This window comes from Maylandia zebra, linkage group LG1, assembly GCF_041146795.1.
Source record: "Maylandia zebra isolate NMK-2024a linkage group LG1, Mzebra_GT3a, whole genome shotgun sequence".
Classification (NCBI taxonomy): domain Eukaryota; kingdom Metazoa; phylum Chordata; class Actinopteri; order Cichliformes; family Cichlidae; genus Maylandia; species Maylandia zebra.
In genome coordinates this window covers 40477019-40486334 of record NC_135167.1, presented here as the reverse complement: position 1 = coordinate 40486334, position 9316 = coordinate 40477019, and the positions used below count along the sequence as shown (strand labels likewise).

General features: G+C 43.8%; 1 protein-coding gene across 2 annotated transcripts; it reads left to right on the top strand.

Annotated features, from left to right (window-relative positions):
• The first annotated feature begins 554 nt into the window (after window positions 1-554).
• On the top strand, window positions 555-7277 carry LOC112435532 (uncharacterized). Of its 2 annotated transcripts, XM_076877124.1 has the most exons (6): window positions 555-747; window positions 1023-1076; window positions 2041-2397; window positions 2483-3403; window positions 6130-6227; window positions 6618-7277. In XM_076877124.1, exons 2-6 carry the CDS (start codon window positions 1040-1042, stop codon window positions 6756-6758), a joined length of 1554 nt encoding a protein of 517 aa, XP_076733239.1. In that variant the 5' UTR covers window positions 555-747; window positions 1023-1039; the 3' UTR covers window positions 6759-7277. The 2 variants fall into 2 exon arrangements, with proteins under 2 accessions (XP_076733239.1, XP_076732963.1); XM_076876848.1 differs by lacking the exon at window positions 555-747 and having other exon boundaries at window positions 758-1076.
• The last annotated feature ends 2039 nt before the right edge of the window (window positions 7278-9316 follow it).

Genomic DNA, 9316 nt, shown 5'->3' with positions numbered 1-9316 from the left:
CATCTAAAGGACAAAGGTCACTCTTTCAAGGACACTAATGTTCAAAATTTGGACTGAGAAGACAGATGGTTTGAAAGACAAGTGAAGAAGCCATCTATGTCCACAATGAACAACCCTCTTTGAACAGAGGCTTTCGACACCAACTGTCTGCCATCAATAAGCCAGTTTGGTGATCCTTGCTAGACGCCTTAATGCCCACTCACATCATGAGCCATTTCAACTCAGGAAATCACATGATAGGGTGGGGCTAAGTTTCACAGTGAGCTCACCCGAAATCTTGGCTGATTGTGACCCAAACCCGTTTTCACACCTTGGCCCATGTGATTAGGTAGAGGATCAATAGTGGGTCCATGACCTCCTTGGGGGACACTCCCATAGAGCTTGAAAATCTGGCACTCACCACCAATCGACCTTAAAACTGAAGAAGCTTCTCGCATGAAACATCTTCAAGAAAATGAAAGAAGATCAGATGCTTTTCTTTCCAAATTCTTTAGATTATTCAAGGAACATTGAAGTGGTCGGGCAGACGTCAGTCTGTTTGCATCTGTAATAACTTTGAATAAGTCATCTTCAGTTAAACGACTCTGAGCATCTTTAATCAAATGCACTTTAATGAACACTGGGCTGCTTTCTAAAACCACTTTTACAAAGTCTCTGATGGACGTGGGAGGAGGAGCGAGGATGACATTTATATCAGATGAAGAGTTCTGACTGTGTCACAGCTGCACAGACGTCTCATCGTGTCGGGTATGTTCTGCATATGTTTGGTTTATTTGATAATCTCACACATTCATTGTCTGGTATTCTAATAAACAAAATGATGATAATTGAAGGAAGACAACATTTTTAAAGTTGAACGTTTCAAATGTTGAATATGTTTGATAGTTTTGTTTGAATGATTAGATTAGATAGAAATGGAGTGAATGACAGAGACAGCTGCCTCTTTGTTGATGCTGCTTTAAGTGTTATGATTAATAATGAACGAGCAGCTGCAGATGAGATTCATGAGGACGTCTTCACAGTTTTTCAGCTCTCAGTCATGAAGAGGTGTGGACTGATCCTGCTGCTGCTCTCAGGTCTGTGAACTCATCTCAGTCGCCTCATTTACAGTTTGAATAAAACTTTTGATATCAGAAAATCAAAGAAAGCACAAAGTGAACTGCTCCATAGGGATTATTTTAAAGGTGTCTGTAAACGAGCTTCAAGCAGTCACAGGAACACTCGTACAATCTCCAAAGACCTTTGTCATGTCAACTAAACTTCTAAAGGTTTCTTTGGGTCCAGTTAGAAGTTTGATTGACAGTTTAATGGTCGGCAGTTTGTAAGAGTTTGTATAAAGTGAAGTAAAAGAGTAAAGAAAGAAAGGAGGGAAGAGTCAGTGCATGAACGTGGCTGTTTGTGTGCACTGCTGAGAAAAACACGTCTTGATTTTATTTTCTGTGTAGAAATCTGACTGAAAGCCTGAAACGCTGCAAACCCGTCAGCTCGCTGAAAAAGATCCTGACTGCTTTTACCACGTCCGTGTGCACGTTAGAGCAGGGCGATATGGCCAAAAATATTTATCATGATATTTCATTTTCTTATTGTTGCCTAACATTGTACCGGTATTACCGTGAACGGTATAATATGGTCCAGCCCTAGTGCACGTGTTGTTCAGCTTTGAGCCTCGACCACTAACACGTCGTTTTCCTTCATTGTGCACACTGAAGAGGAAAAATCGTCCAAATACATGTGCAATAAGGCCAGAGTGAAAAACAAACTTAGCACTGTTAAAGCAGCTTTTTAAGCTGATGTGAGAGTTTCGCCCTGGAGCAGGAAACCAGTGTGTAGGTGTCCACAGGCACCGTAAAACAGCTTTTAACCAGTACACGAGTTACACATCCTTTGAAGGACACATATATTAACATATATTCACGTCTTTAAAGATGTCAACAAAAAGTTTGCGTTGTGGTAGCATGTAAAGAATTTATTCTCCTGATGACTAAAATAGTCGAGCTGAGGTGAGTCTGTGACCGCGCTGACTGACTCGTGTCCTCTCAGGTTACGTGATGGTCTGCCATCTTCAGTCTGATCAGTTAGTCAGACAGCTCCACCTGGTTGACCTGCAGAAGTCCTGGAACGATGCTCAGCAATACTGCAGAGATGAGTACATTGACCTCGCCATCGTTAACAGCTCAGCTCTCATCCAGGAAGCCCAGAAAAGGGCGGGGAGCACCGAGGCGTGGATTGGACTCTCCAAAGACTGGACCTGGTCTCAAACTGGTCCAGTTCAGTCATCCTGGTTTAACATGTGGTCACCGGGACAGCCAGGGACTGATGAGTGTGTGATAATAACTGGATCTGGATCATGGTTCACAAGACCGTGCTCAGCTACTTATTACTTTGTCTGCTATGACGGTGAGTGTTTCAGACTTTGGTACCAGGGTTTGACAAACTGAACATTTTAGCTGCAGGTTTGAATCCGTCTGATCTTTTGTTTCAGCTGCGACTAACAAACACATCCTGGTGAAGAACTCAATGACCTGGTCTGATATCCAGGTGGAGAACTCAATGACCCCGTCTGATATCCAGGTGGAGAACTCAATGACCCCGTCTGATATCCAGGTGGAGAACTCAATGACCCCGTCTGATATCCAGGTGGAGAACTCAATGACCCCGTCTGATATCCAGGTGGAGAACTCAATGACCCCGTCTGATATCCTGGTGGAGAACTCAATGACCCCGTCTGATATCCTGGTGGAGAACTCAATGACCCCGTCTGATATCCTGGTGGAGAACTCAATGACCCCGTCTGATATCCAGGTGGAGAACTCAATGACCCCGTCTGATATCCAGGTGGAGAACTCAATGACCCCGTCTGATATCCTGGTGGAGAACTCAATGACCCCGTCTGATATCCTGGTGGAGAACTCAATGACCCCGTCTGATATCCAGGTGGAGAACTCAATGACCCCGTCTGATATCCAGGTGGAGAACTCAATGACCCCGTCTGATATCCTGGTGGAGAACTCAATGACCCCGTCTGATATCCAGGTGGAGAACTCAATGACCCCGTCTGATATCCTGGTGGAGAACTCAATGACCCCGTCTGATATCCTGGTGGAGAACTCAATGACCTGGTCTGATGCTCAGTCTTACTGCAGACAGACGTACACAGACCTGAGCACCATCACCAACACGCAGGACAACAGCCAGGTCGCTTCTATGTTGTCAGATACTGCTGGTGCCTGGATTGGACTGTACAGAAAATACTGGACGTGGTCAAACTCGAGCAGAGCCTCCAACCTGCCGTGGGGGCCCGGGCAGCCTGATGACAGCGTAAACTGTGCCACAATAGTCAGATCAACAGGCTCCTTCAACAGTCATAACTGTGATGACCAACGCCCCTTCCTCTGCTCCAGAGGTGAGTCTGTCCTCTGTGTTTCTGCACAGTCTGGTCCTCCTGGGCTCATCCGGACACTCTTGGCACAGCACTGCCGATGCTTTGGGTGGCGCTGTCATTTAGTGTTTGCTCTGTCTGCGGTAGAGTATCACTTCCTGTTCCTGTTTCAACACAGGAACAGGAAGTAGTAGTTGAGTAGCTTATCTGCGTAGCAATTTAATTAAAAACCTTTAGATAACTTCTGTTTTCATAGTATAATCTTCACGTGCACCATGGCTACTTCACCTGTCCCTCCTGCACTTTCTTGCTCATTGTGTCAGATGTTTAGTTACTCCTTTAGCAGTAATGATATCTGTAACAAATGTAGCATATTTGCAGCTCTGGAGGCCAGGATTACTGAATTGGAGACTCGGCTTCGCACCCTTCATTCACCCGTAGCTAGCCAGGCCCCTGTAGCTGGTGCAGCCGAAGATAGCGTAGGCCCCGCTAGCTGTTCCCCGGCAGACCCCAAGCAGCTGGGGAAAGAGGGCGGCTGGGTCACGGTGAGGAGGAAGCATAGTCCTAAACAGAAGCCCCAGGTACACCACCAACCCGTTCATGTGTCTAACCGTTTTTCCCCACTCGGCGACACACCCGCCGGGGGTCAAACTCTGGTAATTGGTGATTCTGTTCTCAGACATGTGAAGCTAGAGACACCGGCAGGGGCCAGAGCAGGCGACATTGAAGGAAATTTAAAACTGCTGGCTAAGGGTAAACGTAAATTCAGTAAGATCATAATTCACGTCGGCAGTAATGACACCCGGTTACGCCAATCAGAGGTCACTAAAATCAATATTGAATCGGTGTGTAACTTTGCCAAAACAATGTCGGACTCTGTAGTTTTCTCTGGTCCCCTCCCCAATCAGACCAGGAGTGACATGTTTAGCCGCATGTTCTCCTTAAATTGCTGGCTGTCTGAGTGGTGTCCCAGAAACGATGTGGGCTTCATAGATAATTGGCAAACCTTCTGGAGGAAACCTGGACTTGTTAGGAGAGACGGCATCCATCCCACTTTGGATGGAGCAGCTCTCATTTCTAGAAATATGGACAAATTTATTAAACCCCCCAAAATATGACTATCCAGAGTTGGGACCAGGAAGCAGAGTTGCAGTCTTACACGCCTCTCTGCAGCTTCTCTCCTCCTGCTACCCCCCCAAAAACCCATCTCCATAGAGACTGTGTCAGCTTCCAAACAGACAAAAAACAAACTAAAACCAGAAACAAACAACTTAAACTTAAACAATTACAAAGAAAGAACAATACAGTATCCACATCTGAACCAAAGAGTAAAACAGTGAAATGTGGATTATTAAATATTAGGTCTCTCTCCTCCAAGTCTCTGTTAGTACATGACTTAATAATTGATCAATAAATCGATTTACTCTGCCTTACAGAAACCTGGTTGCAGCAGGATGATTATGTTAGTTTAAATGAATCAACACCCCCGAGTCATTCTAACTACCAGAAACCTCGAAGCACAGGCCGAGGGGGTGGTGTGCTGGGCTGGTTCTAGACAGGCATATATGAGGGGGCAGACAGAAATGTAAAGGGGGCACATGGTGGCAGCTGAGGCGAATGTGGGGTGCTCTGAATAACTGTTTTTGTCATGTAATTGGATTGCACTTTGTCAAACCTCTACCCTAAAACCTGACCAACTTGGGTGTCCCCCCTGAAGGCTCAGCTTCTGCAGGTCTAGATCTTAGTGTCACTGAGGCACACAAACCCCCTGACCACGTTAAGGTGGCAATCACTCAGGAGGAAAACTGAAAAACAAAATAAAAAATAATAAAATAAAATATTGCTCATCAGATTCTACCAACTAAAAACATGACATTTACCTTAATTAGATGCCCTATGTTAAATACATTTGAATCCAACCATAGTACTTCTCACTATTGCCAATATTAACAAAACTAAAAAGGGTAGGCCAAGTTATGAAAAAAGGGCACTTCTCCAACTCTTGAAAAATAGAAATAAAAAATACATTAAAATATCCATCCAGTTCTTTAAAACCAACAACATAAAATCTATCTTAATTTGATTGCCTAAGTAAAGTATCAAATCAATTTTATTTATATAGCACTTTTACATTATACATGCTTCCCTTAGGCAGCATCATTAGAAGACATAGCATACATTTACACTGCTATGCAGATGACACCCAGCTCTATCTGTGCATGAAGCCAGATAACACACACCAATGAGTTACACTGCAGGAATGTCTTAAAGACATAAAGACCTGGATGGCCGCTAACTTTCTGCTTCTTAATTCAGATCAAACTGAGGTTATTGTACTCGGCCCTGAAAAGCTTAGAAATATGGTATCTAAGCAGATTCTTACTCTGGATGGCATTACCTTGGCCTCCAGTAACACTGTGAGGAACCTTGGAGTCATTTTTGACCAGGACATGTCCTTCAATGCACATATTAAACAAATATGTAAGACTGCGTTCTTCCATTTGCGCCCCTCCCTGAGCTCTGAGTTCTGCTGGAGGTTTCTTCCTGTTAAAAGGGAAAAGGTTTTTCCTTCTGACTGTCGCCAAAGTGCTTATTCATAGGGGGTCATTTGATTGCTTGGTTTTTTCTCTATATGTATTACTATAGGGTCTACCGCACAGTATAAAGCGCCTTGAGGCGACTGTTGTTGTGATTTAGTGATGTATAAATAAAATTGAATTGAATTGAATGGCCCTTTTCTTTCTCTGCAGATGTCAAACCTTCAGCCTTGAGGTCAGTGAAGGTTCAGCTGAGGGCGGGATCTGCAGACCTGAACGACCCCACAGTGCAAGAATCCATCCTGCAGCAGGTCAGAGGTCACACGGGCCCCGATACAAGGAACAGACCGCTATAACTACTGTGAAATGATAGAGAGCAGTGAGTCTGTGCAGGTTCAGGGACACGTGACAGCACACAGCTGCAGAGATACGGGGCTCGTTTAATGCAATCCCATCCATTTGTATTATTTAACCTTTTTAACTGGTAACTTGAAGAAGTCACTTAATTTCAGATTACTGTGAGGAGACGACGTGAACCAATGACAGGCAATGAGGCCTAATTCCAGACTTCAGTTTCATCCCCAGCCAGTTCATTTAGTTCATTTCCCCCAGAAACAGCACCAACAACGTTTTCTGCTCACTACAGAAACAACGGCTGATTAATGAGGAGCTTCTGTTAATGTGTGAAAACTGTGTTTCAGGTGAGGGAGAAGCTGGTGGAGCAAGGAGTCACTGAGGAGGTGAAGCTGAGGTGGAGGACGCAGCCTGATGGGAAGGTTTTCCACAGAGAGGAGGAGACAGCCGCTTACAGTGAGAAGGAAGACTGTGGCGGTTTAGTCTGAACGTTATTGGCTGATGTTCCTCAGATGATCTGCTGTGTAATTCAACTTATTTCCATCTCTGTACTCTGACTGCTGGACTGTAACAGCGTAGCTTTGCATGACTGACAGTTGGAAATCATCCTTCTTTATCCTAAGCTCAGATCAGAGTGTCTGATGAGCTGTTTTATGCCTCTTTGTTTCTTCTGATTGGTGAAGCTAAAGTTTGCAGGTGAGCGGGTGGGCGGACCTTCTGTGTCTCAGATATAAATGTTCATGATATCCTGTCTCTACATATGAAAGTTCAAGAGGAGAAAAAGGTGAAACTGAGTGTTCAGAGCAGCCTGATGTCTGAGCTTTTTGACTTCATACTTTATAGTTCAAATGAGCACCCAGCAATATAACAGTAGATATGCCGTATATGTCAGTGAATCGCGCATTTATGCTCTCTATTATCATATTAAATATACATTTTTCTGTCTCAGAAATGTCTCTGCTGCTGTTTGATTCTGTAAACTACAGTCATGGCTCTGCATCCATCTTCATTGTAAACTCTATTCAATAAAGTCTATTGATATTTTATTGTCCTGTCAGAACTTTCAGTTGCTTCATTTTTATGCTCTTATTTTGAATTTGATGCAGTAACACACATCATAAAGGCTGAGACAACATGAAGTTTAATGCTAAACAATAAGACGTCTCACATACAGTGAAGCTGATTGGCGGGACAGCAGTCACATGACTGGCTATGAAATCCCAGACAGACAATCCAACAGTTTGTGAAACATCTGAATGTAAAATGCTGAAAACTTCTGCTGCTCATCTGTTCACAGAAAAATCTGTGAAAGTGACGAGACGGCTGTGTGACGGTGATTTTCAAAATAAATTCAGATCAAATATTTTCTGTTTTAAAACACAAAGTGTTTCACAGTCTGATAAAACTCCACATCAAGACCAGAGTACCTGTCCACACAGCGGTGCATTCACTGCTGCACACACACACACACACACACGCACACACACACACACATTAGAGGAACAAAAGCCAAAAACAACAGGAAACAGATTAAAGCTCATCTATAAAATGAGTTGTCAGCAATCGCTGCCCTGACATGGACGTGGCTGATGTGTTTACAGATGCATGTCTTTATTTTTCCTTTTCATGATGATCATACTGTGCTTGACATTCTTCCATCTCGTTTAGCTAAGGACTGTTTTGATGTAATCGGACCTAGTATCCTATTTCTTATGAACTTTCTTATGAACTTTTCCTTGCTCTCAGGCTGTGTTCCTTTGTCCTTTAAGCATGCTGTAGTCCACCCGATTCTTAAAAAAAGAAATTCTGACTGTTATGACCTTTCAAACTATAGACCGATCTCTAAGCTTTCGTTCTTGTCCAAGATCCTGGAGAGACTAGTTCTCTCCCAGCTCCAGGCGTACTTGGACACGAACAATATTGCTGAGAAATTTCAATCTGCCTTTAAGCCATTGCATAGCACTGAAACAGCGTTGGTTAGAGTTCTTAATGATATTCTTGTAATCACTGATACTGGACGCTCTATGGTCCTAGTTTTACTGGACCTCTCTTCGGCCTTTGATATGGTAGACCATAACATTTTATTACTAAGACTTGAGCACACTGTGGGTATTAGAGGCACTGCCCTCGACTGGTTTAAATCATACCTCGCTGATAGATCCTTATCAGTTCACTTAGGCACCTTCTCCTCTTCCTCCGCTCCGGTCTGTTGTGGTGTGCCTCAAGGATCAGTTTTAGGCCCTATTCTCTTCTCATTGTATTTGCTCCCTCTAGGCACAATCTTTGAAAAATACAATATCGCCTTCCACTGTTATGCCGATGACATACAGATCTATTTTGAACTTACTGACGACCTTGCTGTGTCCCTGCACTACTTTCAAGAATGCATGCGGGAGGTCAAAGAATGGTTCCTGAGTAATTCCCTCGTTTTAAATGATAAGAAGACTGAGATTGTGGTGTTCAACAGTAAAATCCCTCGTGCCCAACTCTGTGCTGCCCTGGGTTCCTTTGCTAGTTTTTCTTGTGACTATGTCAGTAACTTGGGTGCACTGCTGGATAGCTCGCTCAAACTCGATAAGCAAGTGTCTGCTGTAGTGAGATCTAGCTTCCACCAACTGCGCCTTATCTCTAAGGCTAGGCATTATGTTCCGCATGAGGACCTGGAGAAGCTTATTCACGCTTTTGTGACCTCCAGGTTGGATTATTGTAACTCCTTGTACTATGGTCTTCCCTCTTCTCTTCTTCTTAGACTGCAAACAGTCCAAAATGCAGCAGCCCGCCTTTTGACTGGTACCAGGAAATTTTGCCATATTACCCCTGTCCTAGCTAGCCTGCATTGGCTGCCCATAAAGTACCGTATTCAATTTAAAATATTACTCCTTACTTTCAAAACTATTAATAAATTAGCGCCAAGTTATCTTAGTGAACTTCTCAAACCACATACTCCTGCTAGAACACTCAGATCTGCCACTCAACTACTTCTGACCCAACCCAGATCTCGACTGAAGTCCCGGGGTGACCGTGCGTTTGCTCCGGCTGCCCCGGG

What these genes read in the sequence shown, in the direction of transcription:
- LOC112435532 (XM_076876848.1), top strand. Translation starts at nt 896, where the DNA reads ATGATTAGATTAGATAGAAATGGAGTGAATGACAGAGACAGCTGCCTC. An exon ending in GATCCTGCTGCTGCTCTCAG is followed by an intron (nt 1,077 to 2,040) that starts GTCTGTGAACTC and finishes GTGTCCTCTCAG; the next exon opens with GTTACGTGATGGTCTGCCAT. An exon ending in TTACTTTGTCTGCTATGACG is followed by an intron (nt 2,398 to 2,482) that starts GTGAGTGTTTCA and finishes CTTTTGTTTCAG; the next exon opens with CTGCGACTAACAAACACATC.